Genomic DNA, 25,550 nt, shown 5'->3' with positions numbered 1-25,550 from the left:
ACTTCTTCAGCCTCCGGAACTCGCTGCTGTTCCGCCTTGCTGATGAAGTCAGTGCTCGCTCGGCTCTTTGTTCCGGCGTCTGCCATCTTGTTTCTCTCGCTTCTTGTCGGGCGCCAACTGTCCGCTGCCTGTTTACAGTCTAGCCTCCTTCTTTCACTGTGCTTGCTCGTCTGTCTGCTCCGACCCTTCCTGTGCACGGGCATCAACGTAGGCGCACTTACACACCTTGTAGCTTCAGCTAACTTCCAGGATCATAATGGATCAGCAGGAGCCTTGCTGAAACACGTCCTACAGCACGTCTCCTGGCCCCACGACCTACACGATACTGAAATGAAAAGGCAAAAGTGGGGGCGCTATAAATGCTGCGAATGCGATCTTATTTGGCAGCGAATCACAATCTTCCTACAAATATCGAATTGATACTACGATATGTTCCACAATCAACTGTAAACATGCACAGTAAACACAAGTAAGAATGTTACTTAACTTGCTGAAGAGCAGCTAAAGAAGAGGAGGGGCCACAGGCAGGAAGTGGCTAAGTGCTACAGAGGCAGGCTGTTTTAAGTACTACAGAAATGGATCAGAAGACAGCGAAATGTCGTTTTTTGAAAAAAAAGAATGGAAAAAAAATGTTTTTCTCGTTAAATGTTGAAACTGCTGAAGAGTAAATGAAAGCAGTAGAAAGAAGCATAATGCGTGCCTCCGGTCTTCAGTGGAGTCGTTTTGCTAAAAATGTTGCGGGGGACATGACATCTAAAGGAAAGGTGCCCCTGTCAAATTAATGGGGACAAACTGGTGTACAACGTAAATTGGGTGGTGGAGGGGGGGAACAAGCACCCTTGCCCCCCCACTCTCCTAAAATTTCACTCATGCCGGTCTTGACATAGAATCTCCTTTTTGTCCTGCTGCTTTGCATTCATTGGGACAGCATCACTTGGATCAGTGTCTTCTGGCAGTGGTACATTTAATGTGATGGTGACTAGATCTTTTCTGCTCAAATTCCAGCGATGGCTACTAGGTGCGCCTTGTTTGTGTGGAACTTTTGCTGAAATTGCCCATCTTAATCACTTTGCCAATAGAAATGTTTGTTTTTTGTCTTTTTTTAACCCACTGTATTTTTGATGGTGAATTTTACATTTAGTACACTTCGATAGACCACACCCTTAGCAGTTACGGTCTCTGGAATTGAAGCGTTGGCCTCCTTTCTGCAAAGGCGATTGGGCATCCAGCTGTGTTTTTTGCAAATTGGAACAGTCATTAATTCTCCAAACAATCACCAATTGCTGCAATGTAATCTTTACAAAAGAATTCTCAGGTCCTCAAACTGCTGTCCAGCTGCAAGCCTTTAATGTGTTTAACATTTGTATTTGCTTTGTTGTTTTCTAGGTGTTTATTCATAATCCCCACTCACGAGGGCAGCGCCCCACAGCCCATCGTGTAGTGCAAAGCAGCCAGGATTCTGATATCTCTCTGCTAAACATTAACCAGTCGGTCAGCTGCCTGACATCAGGGGTGCTCAATCCAGCGCTAAACTATGACACCCTTGTCGTTGGAACACAGACTAATCTCCTGGCTTACGATGTGCACAATAACTCAGACTTGTTTTATAGAGAGGTACGTATACTTTTATGTACTGAACGTAATTTATGATGAATCTGCAAAAGTTTCAGAATGCTTGCTAATGTTCACAGCCCGACTGCTTGGATCCCTCGCTCCCTCAGTCTCCCTCCCTCTCCATCGCTTTCTATTTATTTGATTTATTTCTCCCTTCACACCTACATGTTTATCTTCTTTTTGCCAAGTGTTCTATTTGGTGGTTTTTCTTTTTTTTGGTCTCCTTAATAACTATTGTAGGGTTGAAGTGACTCATAGGGTACAAAGACAATGAAGTTTGATGACCTTGTGCATTGTGCAACTTGTATTTGTAACCAATATTGCTGCCTTAAGGTTCTGCCTTAAGGTTCTCCACTTGCTACACATTCTCCCAAAATGTCTATTAGGGAGAATTCTCAGAAATGTGTTAATCCCCTTCTACCTTCGAGACCTACAGCTCTTTTGCTGGACTTTAGGACTTTTTATCTCTCATGTAATTTTAGTGTGATTTAATTTCTGTGTTCTTTTTGACTTTGGAGTCTGACAAACTCCATAGGCATCATCTGTACATTGGGTAACAGAGCACCTTCAGTGCAGTGGCATAGGGAAGTCTCTTAGATATCCCCAAGGTTTAAATACCTTCTCTTGGTGAAACTACTGTTTCCAAGAGCAGTGAAGTGAAATTGACCTTACTTACAAACTTTCTAGACCCAGCACACACTATCTTACGATAGGGTGCTGGAGGGGTTACTTATTATCTCCTTTGTCTAGTTTCTCATGTAACATTTTTATGTTACCCTTTCGACAATTAATGGCTGGTGGCAGTGGTTTACTTTTTACTACCATTGTGTGTTTTTACCGCGGGCTGCGTTCGCAACCACGGTAAGGTACCGATGGGTGCCCATTTCGTCAAAATGGCCCCATGTTTTCTTTTTTCGCCATATTCTGTTGTAAAGGTCCTTCTTGAGATTTACTATGTGTGCCAAACCAGGTTTGGGTCTCCGTTCGTTTTGTCTTTGGCGGGATTCACGACTGAAGCCCGCCTCTGGCACCAGTATGTCTGGCAGGGGCAGGAAGTGAGGGAGGTGCTCGAAACTCCCTGTGCGTAATCCCCTTGGTTACATGAATGCACCCAAAGGTGATTGGCTGGCTGTCCAGCAAGGACAGCCACCCTGCTGTGTGATTGACAGCTAGGCTGAAATGAATGGCAGAAACCTGCATAAAAGGCAAGGCTTTTTGGCTTGGAAGGCAGAGTCGACCACTGGACGAAGGAATCCGAAGAAGAACTTGGAAGAGATGCCTGCTGCAACTCCTGGACCGTTGGTTTGCCCGGTGAAGCCCTGTTGCTGTGCTGAAGCTCTGAATTTGCCTCGACTAGAGAAGCCCTGCAAGGGCGACTTCTCCGTTTGAGTTGGTGGGACCAATCAACTCCAACGTAAGCCTGTCTGGACGTCCTCCCGAAGCTGGTTGCATTTCCACTGCAACCGAAGAGCCAGGGAGAGGAACACCAGATCTTATGTGTTGCTTTTAAGTCGGACCAGAGCGCCAGGAAGATCCTCCGGACTTCCCTGTTGCAGGACTGACCAAGCCTGAGCCACCCCAACAGAGTGCTGGACTCCAGAAGCAAGGAAAGTCTGAAGTGGTATCCGAGAACCGCTGTGTTGCTATTTGCTGTCAGACGCAAGGAGCTGAAACACTGAGGGACCACTGAATTGAAGTTTGCTCATTGCTGCCGCTGACTGTCCCATTGCAGAGCAGGAGTCCCCAGACGCAGGGGCGTTGCTAGGGGGTGGCTAAGGGGGCTATAGCCCCTGATCTTTTGGTTGTAGCCCCGGATAGAATCTCAGGAGCTACAGCCAAAAGACTAGCTAGCCCCCAGTCCCAACAGTTCTGACATCAGCTTAGCACCGGGTCTTTTCCAGACCTAGCAACTCCCCTGCCCAGACGTCCTCCCTCTTGTCCCCACGACTGAGGCTCAGGAACAACAGGATCTGCAGAGCTGTACAGGAACAGAAGCTAGATGGAACCATTTCTTCTAACCAGACGTACTGTAAAGTCTAAGAACTTAACCTCTTGTTGTGTAGCCATACTTGCTCTCAGTTGAGACCAGTCTTGGTTACCTTGCAGAGTTGTTAAGGCTTTGCCCCTCACAAGCCTCTCAGCTTGTGGCCCTTCAAGTGTTCTATTTTCTACAAACATTGTGCAAGACTTTTTACCTACCTGCAACAAAGACCTCCAGGTCCCCTTGACATTGTGCAATTAACATTGGCTGTCCTGGCTCCCTGAGAGACTCCTCTTACCTCTGACTGTGTGCTTTGGAAGGTGTTTACAAGTACTTGCATGTTTGAGTTATGTGTTAACCTTTGTTTTATCCTCTATGCTATCTTTTCCACCAAACTCAGTATTGCTCTAAATGTACCAGTGACAAATCGATGTCCACAGTGTCCTAGCTATTTAAGTCACCTGAGGGTATAGGAAGTGTCTGTGTGCCATCCCCAATGGGTGTCATTTGAGTTAGAGAAACTAAGAGTGTGTTTTGAAGTGTATTATAAGTGTTACATGTTTTGCTCCCTTTCTGAAGAAGGCTTATATAACTGACTGTGAAATAAATGAATAACTGTTTTATCAAGAAACCTTGAGTGTAAGTGTTTATTTGGATAACTGTGTGGTGAAACTCTGGGTCACAACATTACTGCTCACATTGACCCCTCTTGAGATAAGCTTGTCTGCTCGACCACACTACCAAGCTGTGTAGTTAAGACTTATACCAAAGGTTGGGTCCCTACTGCCAGGAGGTCAAGGTTATTCTAGTGCACCCAAAGGGTACTGCATACAATCTTGCCTAATAATGTCTATCCAGGTACGACTAAAAGACTTGGCTGAAAATTGTCATGCAAGGTGATATTAAAGTGTATCGACCCAGCCTATTTTATTTTTCTTTCTGTTCAACTCAGCTCTTTTGTTAGGAATGAACAGACAAGGTTCTAATCTGCCTATGGTTCTCGTGTGTCCACACTTAAGAAGTGCCTGAAGCAAGCAATAAGGCCAGCTTTTGTAAGCTAGGACTATTATTGAAGATGTTTTAAGAAGCCGCCACTTTCATCATAGCTTTCATCTTGGCAGCAAGTCCTTGTACATGTGGGATTTATAAAGTGTGAACCTAGCTGGGAAGCAACAGAGGGCTGTACATAGGACATAACCGGTGGCAGGCGGGGGGGGGCATTACAAGTAAGGATGCAGGGATAACAGAGGCGCTGGGTGGATAGTGAGAACAGGGGACGTTGAATTTGTGTTAAGTGGAGGGAGCCACGATTAGCGAGATGTTCTTTGAAGAGTGGGGTCTTCAGGTCCTCCCTGGCGACACTTCCCATTTTATATATTCTTTTAATGCTCTTCTCCTGAAATTGCTACTTCTTCTGATTCTTATGTTGGAGCTCCAAGAATTAAAGATTTCTCACTTCCCAAACGTGCTTCTGAAATATGATTTCTTTTTTTGGGACGTCCTGTTTAATGTAATTCTTATTACTGAAACTTGGTTTAAAGACTTCTTCGGTCATGCAGGCATCCATTAGGACATACTATGCTTGACCTAGATCGTGAATCGTTGATGTGCGGCAGTGCATCTGCAACGTCTTCCTTTGTCACCATGGCCTTTCCTGTAATCCTAAACACTGAAGCTATGACCCTTAAGCTCGATCTGTCTAATGGAATTTCCATTTCCTATGTTCTTCTTTACCACTCCCATAGAACACACCCCTAGAACACACCCCTTATTAACCTTTGCTGTTGCTCTGTGCTCTGTTGCTCTTATCTACTATCATCTGATAGTTTTGCCTGATTTTAATACCTGGCTGCCCTCATTTGCCAACGGTTTAAGATATGACTGACCTTTTGGCCCTTTTCAGTCCAAACAAGACAGTGTCCTGCGCTACTGACTCTGCCGGCCACATACTTGATAAAATTTTAAGTTCCCCGCCCCTCAACATTTCTCCAGCACTTCCTCTTTGGTGGTCCAATCACTTCCTACTTCTATTTAGTATTCTACTCCCTACCTTCCTCTGCCCTTCCACTACCCTATTTATTTGACCCCCCCCGTCTCCCATTCTACTCCCTCTTCTATTCCAGCTCTGATACTGCTTCAGTGGGGTTTAACAGGATTTCCTTTACGTTTGATTCTCTTGCACTGACTAAAATAGCTTCTTACATCGACAAGTCCAACAAACTTTAATGGTTTACTGAGCATTTAAATGCTGTTAAGTTTATCACAAAACGTGCAGAATATCTCTGGTGCCCGTCCTCTTATCCAACAGCCAGAGGTTCTTCTATTTCTCAACTCATATAAAAAGATGTCCACGAGGACCGAGGCAAGTAAAGCGCATGATTGAGTGGATAGCGGATGAACTCGGAAGTGCAAAGCGGATGACTGTATGGAGCGGATGACTGTATGGAGCGGATGACTGTATGGAGCGGATGACTGTTTGGAGCGGACGAGTGTTTGGAACGGACGGTGGAATGGAACGCATGGGTGTACAGAGCGGATGAGTGTATGGAGCGGATGTGTATATGGAGCGGATGAGTGTATAGAGCGGACAAGAGTATGGTGCGGAGGAAAGTGGGGAGGGGTGTATGGAGCAGAGGGGTGTATGGAGCGCAGGGGTGTATGGAGCGGAGGGGTGTATGGAGCGCATGGGTGCATGGAGCGCATGGGTGCATGGAGAGGATGAGTGGGCAGAGCTGTTGAAGACATAGAACAGACAAGTGTGTGAGATTGAATATATAGAATAGGATATCGCTGTTGGATGCGTGAAAAGCACGAGTGCTTAAAGCGGATGAGTGCAGAGAGGGGATGTGTGCATGGAGCAGAGGAGTTCGTGGAGCAGATGAGTGCGTTGGAGCGGGTGTGTGCCCAGAGGGGGTGCGTGCGCAGAGGGGGTGCGTGCGCAGAGGGGTTGCGTGCGCGCAGAGGGGGTGTGTGCGCAGAGGGGATGTGTGCGCAGAGGGGATGTGTGCGTAGAAGGGGTGAGTGCGTAACGCGGATGAGTGCATACATTTCAGAGAAGCGACTAGAACGCAAGAATGTGCAAACCGGATGAATGTGCAGAACGGATGAGCGAAAACAGGATGAGTCTGCAGAACAGATGAGAATATGGAGCGGATGAATAAGTAGACCCAACGAGTCTGGATAGCTGATGAATGCGGAAGTGCGGAGAGTGTGTTTATCGCCTGAGCGGACGCTTGTACTGACCTGGCGAATGTATGGAGAGAATGAGTGTAGGAAGCAAATGAGGGTATGGACCGGATGAGTGTAGGGAGTGGATGAGTGTAGGGAGTGGATGAGTGTAGGGAGTGGATGAGTGTAGGGAGTGGATCAGTGCATGGAGCGGATGAGTGCATGGAGCGGATGAGTGCATGGAGCGGATGAGTGCATGGAGCGGATGAGTGCATGGAGCGGATGAGTGCATGGAGCGGACGAGTGTTTGGAACGGACGGTGGAATGGAACGCATGGGTGCATGGAGCGGACGGGTGCATGGAGCGGACGGGTGCATGGAGCGGACGGGTGCATGGAGCGGACGGGTGCATGGAGCGGTTAGGTGTATGCAGCCAACAGATCGGTGTATGGAGAGGTTAGGTGTATGAAGCCGAGGGGAGTATGGAGCGGAAAGGCGTATGGAACGGATGAATATATGAAGTGGATGTATACTCAGAGTAAAGAAAGGTATAAGACAGATGAGTGTAGAGATGAATATATAGAACAACATATTACTGCTTGATGCGTGAAAATCACGAGTGATTAAAACGGATGAGTGCAGAGAGGATGAGTGCGTGGAACGGTTAAGTGCATGGAGCGGGCAAGTCCGTAGAGGGGGTGAGTCCGTAGAGGGGGTGAGTCCGTAGAAGGGGTGAGTGCGTAGAGGGGATAAGTGCGTAAAACAGGTAAACGCATAGCACGCGTGAGGGCATAAAGCGAATGAGTACCTGGAGCGATCGAGTGCCCAGAGTGAACTGACGTGTCGCATAGAGCCAACGAGCACGTAGAACGAACGAGCACTGACGCATCCAGTACTGATGAGTGCGTAGAATGGATGAGCACGTTGAGCTACTGAATGCGTAGAGCATGAAGCAGTCAGGAGTGCATGCCTTGGGCAGTCAAAGTGCATGCGTGAGGCAGACAAGAGGCCATGCGTGGTGCGGACAAGTGGACAGTCGTGTGGTAGGCAAGAGCGCATGCGCGGAGGAGACTAGACCGCGCAGGGTGGACCAGAGTGTATTTGGACCTGACTGGCGTGCATAGAATGGATAGCTGTCCACGGTACGGACTGGAACGCATAAATATTGCGTGACGTATATAGTATGGTCTAGAATGCAAAGAACGTTTGAAAGAGCATATAACTCATCATATCACACCACCATGCTTACTCTCTCCTTTACATCACCAGTCAACTAGAACACAGAGATACTATGACACCATTCGGTATAACTGTTCTCATATCAACATCCGCCGCTCACCCCACATCATTCTAAGTTGACACTGCTGGTCTCACACCCCCCAGCCAGGCGTTCTCCTCAGGCCTAACGCAACCGCAGCCGTTCTGGATAAAACCTGCCTGAATTAACACATTCTCCTGACCTCTCAACCACCACACCTACCGCTAAGAAGCAGCTACTACACGGATATCGCACGAGCTGCACACATACCTGGTGCTCACATGCACCTTTTGACTCGCTCTACTCTCTACTGATTTGAACTTCGGTTCCCAAGGGCGTTCAACCTACCAGCGCCTTCAGACCATAAGACCATACCAATGGTATATAAGGCGCTATATAAATGCAAAATAACTTAACATACTCTACTACTCTCATCTAGTCAGCCGACCTTTCTGAGAATGAGCTCTCCTGCGTTCTTTTCCATCAGCCGTTCCCCCCCTTCTTTTACTTGTCTCTGATTCTATTTCAAAAACCTCACAATTTTTTGAGGACCAGGTGGCTTTCTGAACAAACATCTTGGTTATTTCTGTAGCTAACTTGGATGGCTGTCTGTCCCTGTTTGTTTCTCACTCTATTACTGTTCTTTTTGATTTTTCCTCCGTTTATCATGACTCGCTTTCTCTTGGGTAGTAAAAAAGTGGTGGTAATTCCTTTTTTTGATACTTTTTTTGGTGGTAACAGAATTACTGCTGTTTTACCGCTCTGCCAAATCCCAAATTTGGCATAGAAGTGGAGGATCTACCTCCAGCATTTTCTGGAGGTAAATCCTCAATTTTAAAGTCCAAAATCTACAGAATTACAACTTGTGGTAATTCTGTCAAAACCTCTATTGAGTCCTATGGACTCCACAAATTGGCACTAACACCGCCATTACACCACTTGTAATCTTTGGTAAACCCATCGGATCATGTGGCGGTAACGGATTTTGGCGGTTATTTGGCAGAATTACCACCAAACTCAGAATGAGTTCTAATACCAAATCAGGCTCGCCCTTTGGACTCTGTCTAGCTAAAAGCTTTCAGCTTTGTCCGACTTTATTTTGTGAGGAACTGTCTTCCGTGATTAATGTCTCTTAACTACTATTATTGTGTCAGTTCTCTTTGACAGAATAATTTTCACCCCTCTTCTTAAGAGGCCCTCTCTGGATCCTGTTGTCATGCTTGGGACGCTCTGATATCACACAGGAACTGATGTTGGTAGGCACCGACCCCACCACCACCACCTCCCAAACTCTTCTCTCAGGCAAGAATAAGGTGTGTCTGGAAGGCAGGCAAGTGGTACAGTACCGTCTGGGCATGACTGGAGCATGTGTTGTCCCTCATGCCTGTGGCATATAGGCAGAAAAGGATGGGACAGACCATGGCACAGGGAAACACCACTGGAACTGAAACAGAAGTGTGAAGAGTAATCAGTGCCCAGATTTGGCCAGATGCCTCCTTAATTGCCTGTTGCTCAAGTTCTCCTGCAGACCCTCAGACTCACCACAGTGAATGGTGTGGTAAGTGGCTAACACTGTTAGAGGAAGTCTGGCAACGAATGGGCAGGGCTTGGCCAGGAACATAAGGACTTGATCGTAAATATTAATACGGATAAGTCACTAAGAAGAGCATGGGCAGGCAAGGCTTTTTCAGTTGGATCTCAGAAAGCTGACAAGAGACCAATGGCGAAATACTTTGCACGCAGAAGGACTTGGGACAGAGCAAGCTTTTTTAGATAGCGATTTACACAGGTAGGCTGCATCTCCTGATGAGCGCTGAGCGTGATCGAGGAAACTTCAGACAAGGTTAAGTCTTGCAGTGCCTAAAGGGGGCACCAAGGCGGCAGAGTCTGTGGTCTGCATGAGAACCAGAGCTGACGCCCGATAGCCTCCCCCTTCCCCAAGATGATTGGGCTTTGCAGCGTGGCAGCAGTGGAACTTTCTCGAAGAGCCAATGGAGTTGCAGGGATGGGACAGAACAGGATGGGGAGGTTCACAAGAGCATTCTTCAAGGTATTATTACTTCCAGTGGATCAGGTGTTGAAGCTAATGCCCAAGCTACTCCTCAATGATGAGGCCAAACAAGGCCGAATCGTGTTTGGGGATGCTTGTGGTCTCGTGCAGAAGGGATGTGACCATGCAATTCAGGCTGGACTGCCCCCTTTTGGGGTGGGACCAGGCCTAATTTGCATATGATCTTTCACCTTTGGTAATGGCTTGGTAGGCAAAGAACAGTGGTCTGGAGAGTTGCCCAGAGCAATACCAGTGGTTAAGATTCATTTTAAACCTTCCAGCCATCACCTCTTTGATTTTGATGCAGGAATTGAGGACGGACTGAATATCGGGCATAACAGAAGTGGGATCTATAATGTCAGGGCATAATGCGCTGGTTTGAGCAGGTTTAAGGATGGGCAAACGAAATACAGGATTATCTGCCGGTGCTTGAGTAGTAGCACTATGATGAGAGCTACTGGGGAAAGGCATTTCAGCGTGACCGAAAAAGCAAGTTAAGCTTCTGAATGTTCTTGTTCAAGAGCCAAACGTGATTCTGAACTTTGTAGGCTTGATTGCATCACCATGTGCAATCAGCCGGATATTTGCGTGTAATTGTCTTTGGCTTGTTTGCAGCATTTATTGGGCATGGCTGTGCACAGAGACCATCTTGTTGTGCCAATTTTGGGCTGCTGACCTAGGGCTGGTTATAGGCTGCTGGACTGGGAACTTGTAAGGATTGCAATCTGCCAGGCACTACAAAGGGGACATACCGATTGGTAAGTTAGGATTGTTATTGTGGGCAAATTTAGCTAGTGGAAAAAGTTCACTCCAGTTATCTTGGGTGTGAGATATAAAATAGCTGTTGTATCATCTGGCTAACTAGTTTCATATGGCCCTCTGTTTGCAGGTGGGATGCCGTACTTGAAAATCAACCAAAGTGTGCAAAAACATATTTGTGAAGTGAGGTCCCTGATCTGATACTACCCTTTAGGGTAACAGTTGCAGGAACACAACGTGGTATATGCACATATTGCCAAGATTTTTAGCAAACGTAGTACTGCGAGCAGAAAGAAATGTCCAATCTTGGAAAATTTAGCTACCACTGCCCGAATGTCCATGATTTTGTGTGTATAGGCAATTATGGAATAAAATGAATGGCTATGACCTGCCAGGGTCTGCCTGGTACTTCCAACAGTTGTAAGAGGCCAGCAGATGATTAATTTTCTTTCTGATTTGTACAGACAGTACCTTCTTGTACAAAGGCTTCAATATCGTATGCCATGCAGACCCACCAGAACCATTGTTGCACCATCTCAGTTGTGTTTTTATTTTTTTACTGCGATGTCCGTAGAGCTTGGAATCATGGTACCAATTAGGGAGTTTGAGATGTTTCTGTCAGGAGAATGTATATAATTTGTTTTCAAGAGTCGGCTGCAGCACTGTTTGAAGCCACGGAAGTTACTTTTCCAATGGCGACAAATCCCTGAAGGTGTTGGATGGTACTGGCTGCAGAATAGGTAGAGGATCTACTGCATTTGTGGATTGCGTAGGGCTGGTATCGGATGGAGCATCAGTTTTGCTTGTGTCAAGTGTGGTGCTTCAGAAGGACATCGATTTTTTAAAAGTCCTATCACTATAGTTTTGATTTAAAGAAAAGAATAATGCATACCTCTCCCTATGCTTTAAGGCGTCCCTACCTAACACAACTAGCTAAGGTGCTCATCAGTTATCCGTGAATGTTTTAACAGAATTGGTCCACTCTCCAAAACTATCCTTAACTGACCCTACCACTACGATAACGAATAAAGACAGGAGAATGACATCCTTCTCCTGGACTTTGGCTTTCACCAACTTCTGTTCAATAGCTCTCTCTGGTGACTGTTGTGATCATCTCACACAGTTTGTTCAATACTTTATTGGGCATTTTGTTTCTTTCCTCTTAGGACAGTGTTCTCTGCTACTTTATTACTCTCCTTTTCATTCTCCAAAGTTAGCCAACATATATAACTCTCTACTTTTGTATTCTCTTCCTTTTTATACAATTCACAATATTTTATCACTTTTTGGTGTCTATGGACATATATTATGATCCAGCCTTTTCCTCATGTTTTTCACTTATAGCTTTACTCTGTGCTTTCACTATACGTTCTTGGTCTTGACTGATGTGAGTCTGAGCATTCAAATGATGATCCTCATTTACTTCTCAAGGTTTCAATATTGCAATCCCTTTACTTTGACTGGGATGAGTAAGATTGGTCTCCATAATGATTCATATTCACTCCTCTGTGTTTTAATATTACAGTCTCTTTATCTTGACCTGGGACGAGTATCATTAGTCCCATAACGATTTTCTGACCCCCTCCTGGGTCTCATGTTTTCACTGTTACCTGTTGCTCTTCACCTGACCGTTCTCTGTTGTCCCTTCCATGCTTCTTCTTTCGTGCCATCGTCTTGGGTGGTCACTCGGTATTTCCGTTACTGTTAGGTTTTGCGTCTTCATCCGTGGGTTGGTCTGTGCATTGTTTCTGGGACACACGGGTCACCACAAGCTTTTTGTGGTCACGTCACCTCTCCCTCTCCCTATCCCTCTCCATCTCTCCCCCCTCTCCTCCCTCTCTCCTGCTCTCTCTCCCTCACCCTCTCTCCCTCCCTCTCTCTCTCTCTCTCTCTCTCTCTCTCCCTGCTCTTGTCACATGACGTTACGAGTCTGACTTCGCCTCTGCACCAACTTCCCTGCTGGTTTGCAACTCGCAGGTTTTCTCTTTTCTCCAATCGCCTCCCATTCCTGGTATGACATAGTTGAGGGACTTGGTTTCTCTCCTCCTTCATACATCCTTCTCGTCCAATTTAAATGGGATGTTTCATTTAAATAAAAGTTTGCATTTGACAATAACACATTTTTTTTTTTTCATACAAGTCTTCATAGGATGTGTTCAAAGAGGTATTGGGATGTTTTCTGGGGAGTTCCTTATAGGAACGGGAGTCCTTGTCCCCAAAGAGGGAGTCTCTCCCGGTGAGGTCTTGCTTGCCTCTTCCGCTAGTGGATGGTGTTGCAGAGTAGGCTCAGCAGTCTAACCTGACAGGGGGTGGACACTACTTGGGGAGAAGGGATGAGTTTCCACGATTCGTCACATAAACTAGGATGATGAGACAAAGTGTAGTTGATGCATGCAAAAAACAGGGAAGCCGACTGAGGGATCTGGCATCCTTCGGAAATGTCATGTTTTTATGGTTTGAAAGCACTTCCACAGGGTGCAAAGTTCCTTCCAACAAATGACCTCATTGTGTGAAGTCATTTTTGTTACCTAGAAATGTGTGATTGTAGATGCCATAATTACAGTCTGCTATGGTGAGTTTTTGTGACTGGTGGGCCATGAGATAAAGGAAACCTATCCTTTCCTTTTTGAAATAGGACGGCTCCCACTGCTCTGTAGGCAGCACCTGCTCCTTATACACATCGGTGATGAGCGCTGGATTATATCAAGATGGCGGGTGTTGTACCAGCCGAGAGGAGACTTTCACAAATAGCTGATAAAAGATGGCAAATTCCAGGAATAACTCTAGTTCTTTGAGATTTGTAGTTGTGGGACAATTCAGGACAGCATGCGCTTTCCTGTAATCCCACCTTACCCCAATGGGGTGAACAGGTATCTCAGAACTCATCTCCTTTGTGTAGAACGGGCACTTTTCTAATTTCACTTATAAACAGCGTTTCCACACTCATACAGTACTTCCTGTGTCTGTTTTGGGATTAAATGAGATATATATATATATATATCCATCCAGATCACAGCTACATACATTCTGTTTGTCATGGAACACATCAGTTATAAGTTGAAAAGAGACAGGATCATTATGGAGGTCAAATGGCATGACTGGATCTACTGCATCCGATGGCCGTAATAATACACCAACTCCCAAAGACAGCCAAGGGTTTTTAATTGTTGTTCTTGAATGGCTGTCTATTTCTTTGCTGCCTAGAAATCTGCAGGCCACTCCCTGATCCATGAATCCCTGCTCTGCTCTGCTGATTATTGGCCATTACTATCTATGTTTTAACTGACTGTGAGGGCCTGAAGGCCCTCACAATTTAACTTCCTTGAGGACTTTTGAGATGCAACCTACTCTATCTCTGGGTTAGTGCTAGGGATTGTGGGGATCTCTTTAGACACTCGAATTCCACTTTGTCTTCATCCTTTCGCACCCTAATATACCCCTCACTGTGTCTGTTACACTCCCTTTCGCCAACTACTCCTCTCTCCAACTCCATCCACCTTCTCCTCTATCCCTCTCTCCCTGGGTCTTCCTCCTCTGACCTTCTGATGTCTTTCTCACACCCCTTATTCATACTACTACAACTCTCCCTTCTGCACACTACTACAATTCTCCCTTCTATTAATTGTATTAATGAATGGAATGATGATATTACTGTATGTTTACAATGAAAAAAAATACAACTCTCCCTTCTCCACACTACTTCTACTGTTCCCAATACTACTCTACTCTCTCCACACCGCTATTACTCCACCCTAGCTTCTACTCACTCTCCTTTCACTGCCTCGGTCATCGTCCACTCGCCCTCTACTCTTTCACTAACAATCTCCCTCGCACACCTTGCAAGCACATTCATAACACGGTACCACTTTCTCTCACCAACCAAAACCTCCCCTTTTCTGAAAATCACCTCCACTCTCTGTGCACTGTCTTTTCCCTTCTGGTCTGAAAGTCAGCTGAGCCTGATCAATGGGAGCCTGCAATGAGTAATCTTCTAGTTTGTGTCAGGGAGCTGTGCTGCAGTGAGATTACAGGTACATTGTTTAGTCTTGCTCATGCCAGGGAGCCACTCTGTGGCTGATCTCCATGTAGGTGGTATGCTAGAGTCCTTTTCAGGTAGCTACGCCGCGGCCACTCTATTGTGTACAGTTTGAGCTTCTGGCGGCGGGTAGCACTCCTCACTGCTGCACACTGTTGTTTCTGTGCTGCCCATTGGTTCTCTTTTTTTCCCCCATTGTCGTGGGGTGGTCTTGACACATGATATCTTGCAGGAGGATACAGTGGGTTTTCAGTATTGTGGGTGATCCATTAGGAATGCTGATATATAGAGTTTCCTGAAAAGGGGACTGTCCAGTATCATCATGCAGGTATAGGGTAATTAAGAGTAGTACTGCCCAGGGTGAGGAACCTGAGAGCATCCTCACTTCTTCTCCTTTCAGGTGACCAGAGAAAGGCCATTGCTTTTGGATCCCGACCCTAAGGGTTGATATGCGAGGGAGGATCACCTTGGTGGAGGGAACAGGGGGAGTGGGGAGAAAGGTATCCCCCTTTCCCTTGTCAAAGTGAACCCTATATTCCCCCTGCCCCTCGGTCTTCCACCCAAAATGATCCCACTTCCGTTAATTCACACCACTTTGGTACTGAGATGAGGAAGAGGGCTTTGGAGAAGTTCAATTGTAATAGTCAGGCATGTCCAGCTAATGGGTTTCACCATGGTCAGGCATTTAACGGGAAGGATTTGCACCTGCAGTCATTTAACAAGTCCCAGGTGTAAAAGAATACTGACGGCCCAGCAGTGAGAGAGAGAGACTGCCTGGAGAGAAGGACGTGGCTTGTAGAAGCGGAGCCGGCTGGAGAGGAACAGGCTTCAGGGAAGCCCTGCTGAGCAGGAGTGCGAGAGAGACGCTGGGGCCAAGGCTGGCCATGAGAGGGTCGAGAATCCTGCTGTCCTCCCTGCCCGGTCTCCATAGCAGGAGCTGTGGGGCACCGAAGCCTCCCGATCACTGCAGGTCTCTGAGAGAGCGAGAGGTGCTCTCAGTAGCTCCCGCTGAGGAAGAGCGGGGCTATGCGCTGCAGAGGATGGTGAGTGCTGCTCGCTGTAGCTCCCCTGAGTAAAAGGCGGAGCAAATAGAAGCCGCGAAGCAGAACAGAGACGCCCAAAGGAGCGGTCGCATACCGGTGAGTGCAAAGAAGGCAACACTCGTAACTGGGCACTGCGGGGGCGGAAACAAGCATGTCTGAATGCCGGGCGAACTGAAAACTATTACAAGTGCTATTGAAGGCCAAACCAAGTGTTTTTGAATACCAAATAAGCTGCAAGATATTGCACATTCTTTTGAAAGTTACACGCATTATTGAATACTGAACTAACAAAGATATGATGAGCATATTTGAATACAGCACAAGACAAAAGCAAGTGATGAGCACTTCTGAATGAAGTGAAAGCGAAGTGGTGAAAAGGGATAAACACCACAGAGTGAGTTGTGTGAGATACAAGTTGTGGCAAAGCCAAAAAGATTGCCAAGAAGAATGTGAAATAAGTATTGGCCCAAGATACAGGAGCCCAAGGAAGTACAGGTTAACAGTGAAAACCTGTGTTGGCAAAATCCTGAAGAATACTTAAGGATAGCAAAGTCAATAGGGTTATCGTGACCTGTAATGGGTGGACCTGTGTGGTCCGACAACTGCACCTAGACTGAGTGACTCCTACTTGGAAGGAACCAAGGAAGGAAAATATAAAAAAGCTTGTATTTTGCAACAGTTGATGAAGTGAATGGTAAATGCGGAAAGAGAGTAATCTAAGTGAACTATTGAAAAGCCTGGATGACCAAGGATTTGAACTGGTACTGTTTTGAAAGCTAGAAGATTTGAACTGATGTTGGTTTTGGAAGCTGGAAGAGCTGAAATCTTGGCTAAGAGAACCCAGCGGCCCTTTGGGGACTGTTCTGAACTTGGAGAAGGTGAGTATGAGGCAAGAGCTGGAAGAAGCTTGAAACTTTATTTTTTTAACATTATTTATTTTGCTGATTACATATCCCCCCATTGTGTATATATATGGCAATGATATGTTTAGGACACAGACCAATTTGTATATTTGAACTGACTGTCAGAGATTATCCTTAGTTTTCTTTAGGTAGGGAAATCCCACTTTAGCATAGGGCAAGTTAGGCCTTACTCCATCCTGACCTTCAAGTAAAATAAAGCTTTTACTTAGAAAGTGGAATCTGTTGTCTGTTTCTTACTTCATGATGCCTTCACAACAGTTACATGAAGGCAGGTAGGGAGCGGACAGAAACGGGGGCCCTCCCAACTGCTATTGGAATTTATCAGTGAGATGGGTCTTTATGATCAACAGGCAGTGGATAATTTGCCCAATTTCAAAAATAGCATGATTGTAGCAATCAGGCCAGTTTAGGGGGGCTGTGACGATTCACTAGGTGTCGTCACTTTCCCCCAGGGGGGAGCCCCTTCTCATGAGGCTAGGGAAGTGAGGCTGCTCCCCAATATTCCCCTTAGGGGTGGATTACTCCCCTACTGGGAATACGGATGGCCACCTAGGTGATGAGCGGCACATCACGCAAACCTACCCGAAACCTCTATTACCCTTTCACACACACCCCTAACTGAGACATCGATGTGCTGTTCTGATATCATGTCAGTTTTCCCAACATTTAAATCCGCACCAATGCAAGTACTGAGAACAGGTGGCCCCAAGGAGCCATGAAGAGTCATCCATGGAACAGGAGGAAACTTTTGTGTTCTCCGTGGGGGAGCGTTTACCTAAGCAACATAAAAATAGATGAAGGATTCTGTGAAAGGAAGAACTGTCCTGGATGCAGGCCAGCCGAGAAGGAGAGCAGCACGAGAGATAGTCCAGCCTGGGGAAAGCAAGGAAGACGCAGAGAGCGCTCCAAAGAAGCTGAAAGCCGTTTTCTGCTGGAGACGGGAAGATGACAGAGAGAATCCTTTGCCCGGTTGTTTGGAGCTGGTCAGGAATGTGACTGGAAGCTGAGAAGCAGTGGCGCGACCTTGGAAAGGTGGACTGCATGGTCCGGTAACAGCACCGGCCTGAAGGACGAGAACGAGACACGTGGATCAAGAGTCTCGGAGACACGAATACCTGTGCAACTCTCCCAAAGGAAGCAAGACCTGAGGAAGAACCGGCAGAGCATCCCAAAGCCAGTGAAGGTAATGGGTGGAATGCGGGAACCGGTAGGGGTGTAAAGTTGGAAAAGGAATGCAAGTTGAATGAAAGTAACAATACAAGTGATCTTCCTTGTGGCTGTACTTGCAGGAGAGTGAACCAAGTGGGCCTAGCATAAGAGGGATAAAGGCAAGGGTTTTGAACCCAAGCAAGATGAGGGTCTGGCACCCGAACCAGCATCCAGCAAGTACCAGTGAGAGTCGCCCTCTAGACATTGGCACAGAAGTCCACTGGCCACCAGGGAAGGGTCTGGGACCCTATCCACGACCGCATTGGGGAAGAGGAGCCCACTGGCCACCAGGGAAGGGTCGGGGACCCTGTCCACAACTGCAGTGGGGGAGAGACGCCCACTGACCACCAGGGAATGGTCTGGGACCCTGTCCACCATAACAGTGTAGACTAGGTAACCACTGGTCATATAGGAAGGGTCTGGCACCCCACAAATTATCAGACATTGTTGAAAGCAAGTCACAAAGGCAAAGTGTTGTATGAACCTGGAAGCACTGAGGAAAGATGCCATCAAGGAATACCAGGAGAAGGGAGTCTTTCTTCTGGTAGTAAATCAAAGGTTGTGATAAAAGCTCCAATGGAAGGGAGTCCTTCCCCCTGGCTTTGTGATTGAACTGTGCCAAAGCAGACCAAGAGAAGGGAGGCATTTTCTTGGCTTTGAACTGAGAGTTAATGTGAAGCAGCCAGGGGAAGGGAGTCATTACACCTGGTATTTATTGTAAGTTGTGTAGCACCACACCAGGAGAAGGAAGCCATTCTCCTGGAGAGAACATTGTGTAATGATTGTTGTGAGCACAGCTCCTCCCTACTGTTGAGGTCCAACCAGACCGAAACACGTGTCTGGGGATGCTGTTGGTACTCTTGTTCAGAGGAGAATTGCCTAGCATTTCAGTGCTGGACTTTCCCAGGGCAGGACAAAGACCGATATGTTTGGGATATTTCGTCTCTGTGAAAGATAGTGAGCTAAAGACTCTGGGTAAGTCTCTCGTAACCAGGACTAATGTCTGGCAGAGAGACTCCCAGGACCCCCCCCCTTGTCAATTTGCATATTTAAGTAACTTTGGGTCTCACCCTAAGTTACTAGGGGAATCCAGACGTGGACCCCTTGCTCACTATTCTTAGAGAGGCACAGCTCCTCCCTACTGATGAGGTCCAACCAGACTGAAACACGTGTCTGGGGATGCTGTTGGTACTCTTGTTCAGAGGAGAATTGCCTAGCATTTCGGTGCTGGACTTCCCCAGGGCAGGACAAAGACTGATATGTTTGGGATATTTCTTCTCTGTGAAAGATAGTGAGCTAAAGACTCTGGGTAAGTCTCTCGTAACCAGGACTAATGTCTGGCAGAGAGACTCCCAGGACCTCCCCATGTCAATTTGCATGATTGTTGTGAAACCTGCAAACCAGGGTTAGGGAGTCATTCCCCCTGGGTATTTTGGTTTTGAAGGAGCATTTTTGTTAAACACCATTCAAGAAACTCAAGAAATTAGCCACCCTCCTTTAAAGAATGAACTTTGTTAGTTTACTCTTTAGTTCTATAGTGTGAGGGATAGAAGTAGGTTTTGACACAGGACGGTGGGTTTTACCTTAACAGACATCCTGATGGACCCTTTTTAGTATTCGTTTTGAGGCAGGAAAACCCCTCTTAGAAGATGGGGCTAGTGAGGATCTTTTCTCCGTTTCCAAAATAAGTGTATAACCAAAATAATGCCACCTTTGTGTCAGTCTACTTCTTCAACACCCTTACAGGGTGTACAGGGCCAGTAACGTTGCCAGCCTCAGCGTGGATGCAAGGCTGTTACCGGCCCATTATGCCCCATTACGTGAGGGTGATTGCTATTCACACCCCAAAGTTCGTCCAGGGTACAGATAGTTTTCTTTTTTTTAAATTTAATCTGGGGATAGGCTCTGCTCACGCTGGCCAAGCTCAATCTCCAGTGGAAAAAAAAACAAGCTGGCCACTGCCATAGCAAATAGAAAAAGGACCTAGACCCTTTTATTTATTTGGTTGTGCAGTGCCATGACTGCAAGGAATGGAGTGGGAGTAGAGGTGGGAGAGGATGAGGGGGTATGCGGATGACTTGGGGGGGGGGGGGGGGGAGGGTGAGGGTGGGGAGGAGAAGTGTGTGATCGAGGGTGGGCAGGTTGGGGGACATTGGCCGATGGGCAGTGCAAAAGAAAATGGCAGGCACCCGGAGAAGGGCCTCTGGTGGCTGGAGAAACACAGGCAGTACACTGTATATTCTCACCTGTGTTTTCAGCCACCTGATGGGCTGAGCGCCCTTCCCAAAGTGCAAATTTAGTTTCCATCATCACATTTCGTAGTGAACTCTGAAGAGCATATCTAACTTGGTAACCAGTATTTCTGCATATATGCAGTATGTTGGTTTCCCATCCAGGCCAGCAGCTTTCCCTTTTGGCAGTATGACCGAATCATGACCCTGTCGGAGGGAGAGAGGGGAGATTAGGGGACCTCAGCCTCTGAGACCCTTTCTTGTGCCATGCATGGGGATACTGGTGCTGCCCTCTGCCGCAAAATGCCTCCCAGCACATTTTCAAGCCAGCGTTTTCTCTTTTTCCATTTTAGGATCACAGTTCCCCAGAGGCACCTGGGAGCAACCAGGAAAACCGATACTTAAACTAAATGAGCAGAAAACCTGCAGTACTGCAATTTATATGGACTGCGAACGGACATCACTACCAGACATCCCCCAGAAGAGCAAATAACACACTGTAGCAGCATTTGCAGAGAAATAGCACAACAACCATTAGGGACTGTTTCCAAAACGGTACTGGGGAAGGGAGAGATGTATATAAAAATAAAAAGCCTCTCACCTTTCTCATCCAGCTGCTGGTGGAAAGACAGGTACCGATTAGTACATAGTCAGGTGAGCGCTCTAGCCAGAGGAAGGAAGGCAGGGGAAGGGAGACCGAACCACAGTTTAAATGGAGACAGGCGGAAAGTCAGATTGTGGGTTGTTTGGCTGAGGTCATGAGAAGGTGGAGGCATACCAAGAGCATGAAGGACGTTGCAGAGAAGCATAGAGGCGGATTACTCCTGCAGTGTGCAAGGTGAGGTATTTGTGAGGGACAGCGGTACCAGTTTGAAGCAGTTAATGAGAAAGTGTTTGAGGGTATTAGTGAGGGATATATATTTTAGAGTGAGGGTAGTAGGGAAAGGGAGTGGGTGCTGGGGGAGAGTGAGGATTAGAGGGAGGTTGTAGGAGTTGTTTGCAAAGAGAAGGTGCCATAGGAGTGAGCAGGGGTGAGAATAGTGAGAGTGAGTATACTGGGAGAGTGAGCTGGGCATTATATTCTTGGAAGGATGAGCGTTGTACCATATCCTTGAGTAGTGGGTGAATAGAGGGAAGGGAGAACGAGTGTAGTAGTGTTGTGGAGAGGGGAGGGTAGTAGTAATGGAGATGGTACTAGTGCGCACAGGGGGGGGGGTACCAGAGTTGCGAAGAAGGGCGAGTAGTAGAGGTGTGTAGAAAGCAGAGTATTGCTGGTGTGATGATGGGAGTATAGTTGTGGTGAGAAGAAGGGAGAGTAGTCGGTAAGGGCGAGTAGTAGAGGTGTGTAGAAAGCAGAGTATTGCTGGTGTGATGAAGGGAGTATAGTTGTGGTGAGAAGAAGGGAGAGTAGTCGGTAAGATCGGAGGATGGAGGAAAGCAGTAGAGGGGGAGAGAGAGAGAGAGAGAGAAAGAGGGGAACATTGGAGGATAGAGCAGTAAGTGTCAGGCGATAAGGGAGAGCGATGAGGAAAAGGAATGAGTGCTTGGAAGAAAGACACAGTGGGGCTTGAGCATCTGTAAGCCACAATCCTAGATCCCTTTAGAGCTAACATTGTTGATAGAATAGACCAGTCTAGGAAGTCCCTAAGTGAGCCTGGAAAGAGAAGGTGCCCTTTCGGTCCACCATGTTAGAGAAGTAAGAAAGTTGGGAGAAACAGTGATCCTGTCTTGGCGAGTAAGGACACCTTGGTTAGGGAGGCAGTGGTGCATTTTAGACAAAAGACAGACTACTCTTAACAAGCCCCTTCCCCCATTTTCTCCATCCCTGTGCATTACATTGAACATTCTGCCTATCCTTACGTTGAACAATCTGAACATTCTCGCCTGAAGCAGTTTTTTTTCTTTTTGGAAAATTAAAAACCTTGAATTGTCCTGGTTTCTCTGCGAGTTAATGTGACTTCTGCCACCTACTCAACCCCAGCGAAGTCATTTGGGGGTTGCTAGGGAATACAGCTATGACCCCTGCTGTCCCAGCTGCGACCCCTGCGGTCGCCCTTACGACCCCTATATTTAAAAATAATTGCCTAAAATAAACTTGCATTTAAAAAGAAACTCCTGGGCAGTGGCATGTGCTGAGACGGTCCCTGCGACCGCCCTCCAGCAACATCGCTGCAGGCTTCTCCTCTGAGTCCTCTCTGCTGGAGCTGGGTTACCTCTCAGCAGGAGCTGTTTACTTAGAGGAGGCGCCGCCCGCTCCCAGAACGCAGACAGAATGAGGCTGAGACAGTGTCTTTAGTGTGAACTCCTTCTGTGCAGGCAGATACTAGGTAGTCACCTGTGCTGTGGAGAAACATGATTAAACTAATAAGGTAAATCATTCTCGCCAGCCCGAGTGTGGTGTCATGGTGTGCATGTGAAGAGGTGCGTCTAGGCAACGCAAGTTTTGTTAATCTTCTGAGCAAAACCCATTAGGCTCCACACAAATGGTGTGTAAACTTTCTACTCATTTAGGAGGCTGGCAGGGCGCTGAAGATGTGGCCCGCCAGTGTTATGTCAAGATTGCAGTGTTAGTCCTCGGAAGACATCATCAAATTTCATTGGCTGTTTGACAGCCAATGAAATTGAATACTTTACTGGTGGGAAAGGGCTGTGGGTGGCTCAGCATGCGGCAGATGGCAGCAATATGAGGACTCTAATTCAGGACGGTTTCAGCCAGTTGAGTCAGTGTTCAGCAGGAAGTAGCCAACTGCACATTTTGAACCCTTTAGCTTTGAGGTAAGTTTAATTTGCATTAAATCGCATTCTTCAGGTTACAAATGCAATTACTTCGGTGCCCTCTAACCTCGTCTATGCAATTTTGCTAATTCCAAGTGCAGTGCGCTCATTGTGATGTTTTACTTTAGTAAGTGGTGGGTGTGCAGCTCAGGCGGCTCTGCACGGATGGCGATGGGCTCATGAGGCAGTCATTGTTCTGAATCAGCATTAGCTCCTACAGGGGAAGTTGCTTTAATAATTCACATTTCTCTACAGAGGCGATTTCTGATGCGAGTGATCACAGCGGACATCCTTTCTCATAGATGAGAACGAGTTTGGACAATCCTTTAATGTATGCACTTTGGGGGTGATTTCTAAGGTTTGCAAATTGAGGCTTTCCATAATACAGATTCCTAGGTCACATCACAAAAGGAAAAAAAAACAGGCGGAAGAGTGGCTAGATCCCTTTAAAATAATTTGTCTGCCAGGGCAGGGCTGTCTCCACATGATGGCACCACAAACCTTGCGATACATCAAACAGACACTCATGCCTGGTTCTTATTTAACACCGAATTGGTCTATGGTATATAAAAGTTGGACTGTGCGTGTCAATGTTATTTTGTATAGCTTTGATATGTTAATATGACTAAAAGGGTCCCACAATGCACCATGACTGACCGTTTCGAACTGGGGTCGTCAATTGCATTGGGACATTTGACTGTTGCCTCTGGCTTTAGCCAAACCAATTGCCAGTCAATGCGCAACACCCATAAAATGGTTGCCAGTCACATTGTCAGCATGGGCAGGTGTCACCGCCAGCCCGCAGAATTTGCATTTTTTAACAATGTAATTATGGCCCTTTATTTGGGGGTGACCTTTATTCAGATGCCTAGGTACTTCGTGCTGTTTGTATTTTCTGGAATTTGGAGCTACAACAGGCACACGGCTCTATTGTATCTTGCCTTGTCTTGTTGCATGACTTGTCTGTCTGTCCTCATGCCTATTACCGCAGCTCTCGCTGCTAAGGGGATGTCTGGACAGGTATTAGTCTGTCTCACAATCCAAGTTTGCAACCCTAATGGTATTAAAAAGGACACACCCAAATAACGCCCAAGTATGGCCTGCCAACTAAATACATTCCAGGGAAAGCTGGAGCAAGGAGGGAAGGTGTGATGTTCCGTCGAATTGGGAGAAAGACCCACTCATTGAGGTCTACTCACCTTGAACGCATTTAAGTGTGATGTAAATGGTTGAGGGGGCTGCAAACTCGACCAGGACCCTGCTCTGGCACAACATTGTTTAAGAAAATAAGCGCTGGACACAGAGTCTCAGAAGTGAGAGAGCCATAGAGTGGCCCACTCCTGCCCACTCAAACTTCTTCTTGGAAAGAGCTTTGTGGAAGCTTCATTCATGGGCTGGTCCTGGGGGAGGAGGTCATTGAATATCTCGCCTCGGACATGGAGCTCTGAAAATCCTAGTTGCATTTAGCCCCACTCTTGAGGGAAGTGCAGACCCCACCATAGATTTTGGTTACCCTGTTACATGTATTGCATTATGTATGTTTTACATATAGGCCCCACAGGCCCATATCGAATCTGGAAAATTACATTCCCCCAATTGTGTGATCGTGGACAAATTGTGCCCCCTCTGTGCCTCCCTCCCCCTTCTTTTTTCTGGCTAAAATGAGAAAGCCTGGAAATACTGGTGTTAGACGCATCTGAAACATCTGAATGTTGTGTGCCATCACTTCCCTTGATGCCACTTGGGTGTGGGGTAAAATGACTCCACTTCCTGTTATGTCATCAGAGGTCATGGGTCATGTAATGGCACTCCCGCTGCCCCTGACCTTTTGGTCAAATTACGTCCCTGCTCAACCCTCGCACTCTACAAACCAGCAGTGAGACCATCATAAAGGTAAAACAGACCTAGTTGAGAGATACCTCCTGCACCGAGGGAGGGCTATACTCTCATGGGGAGGTGTAGATGTGATTCAGTAGCAAGCAAAGCAGAACAGTCTAAAATAAAGGGAATGTTCAGTCCAGTTTCTATGAAAATATATGTACTTGAATTAAACAAACCATCAGCAAGAAATCTATCTTCTTTTCTTTACGTAAAATGCTGCCATTGCAACCTTGAGTTTTAACACATTCCGGTTTACTATCAGTTTCCTCCAAATCACTGGCTGTTCTGAACTCCTTGGCTTTTCTTCCGCTGGATTCAAGGACGGGACCACAACGGCAAGCTCTTTTCCCCGCCCTAGCTATCGGTACGGGTGGGCCCTGTGTACCGTTGACATTTGCCACACCAATTGCCAGCTGCAATTCCCAGTCTTACTGTTCCTTTATCGAAGGCTTCGATGGTATGGGTTGAAAAGGGCAGGGGCAATTGCCTACTTGTCTTCCTTTCGGTTTCCTCCACCTTTCTCCTTCGTTTAAACTGCCGTCCCGGAATAGCTGCTTCCCTGTGTTTTCGGCCTTGCTCCAAGTGTGCTCTTGTGCTCAGCCTTTTATCCCTGTGGGGAAGGG

At 46.7% G+C, this 25,550-nt stretch overlaps 1 protein-coding gene across 1 annotated transcript in view; it reads left to right on the top strand.

Moving 5' to 3' along the window:
* Window positions 1-25,550, top strand: part of BBS2 (Bardet-Biedl syndrome 2) — a 1,290,628-nt gene that overhangs the window by 115,967 nt on the left and 1,149,111 nt on the right. The window contains exon 3 of the mRNA XM_069640291.1: window positions 1,387-1,614. Within this exon, the coding sequence (XP_069496392.1) occupies window positions 1,387-1,614 (228 nt within the window). The remainder of the gene's footprint in view (window positions 1-1,386; window positions 1,615-25,550) is intronic.

This window comes from Ambystoma mexicanum, chromosome 1q, assembly GCF_040938575.1.
Source record: "Ambystoma mexicanum isolate Mex_15411 chromosome 1q, UKY_AmexF1_1, whole genome shotgun sequence".
NCBI lineage: Eukaryota > Metazoa > Chordata > Amphibia > Caudata > Ambystomatidae > Ambystoma > Ambystoma mexicanum.
Note: the sequence above shows the minus strand (reverse complement) of the source record. Positions and strands in the feature narration are given on the sequence as shown.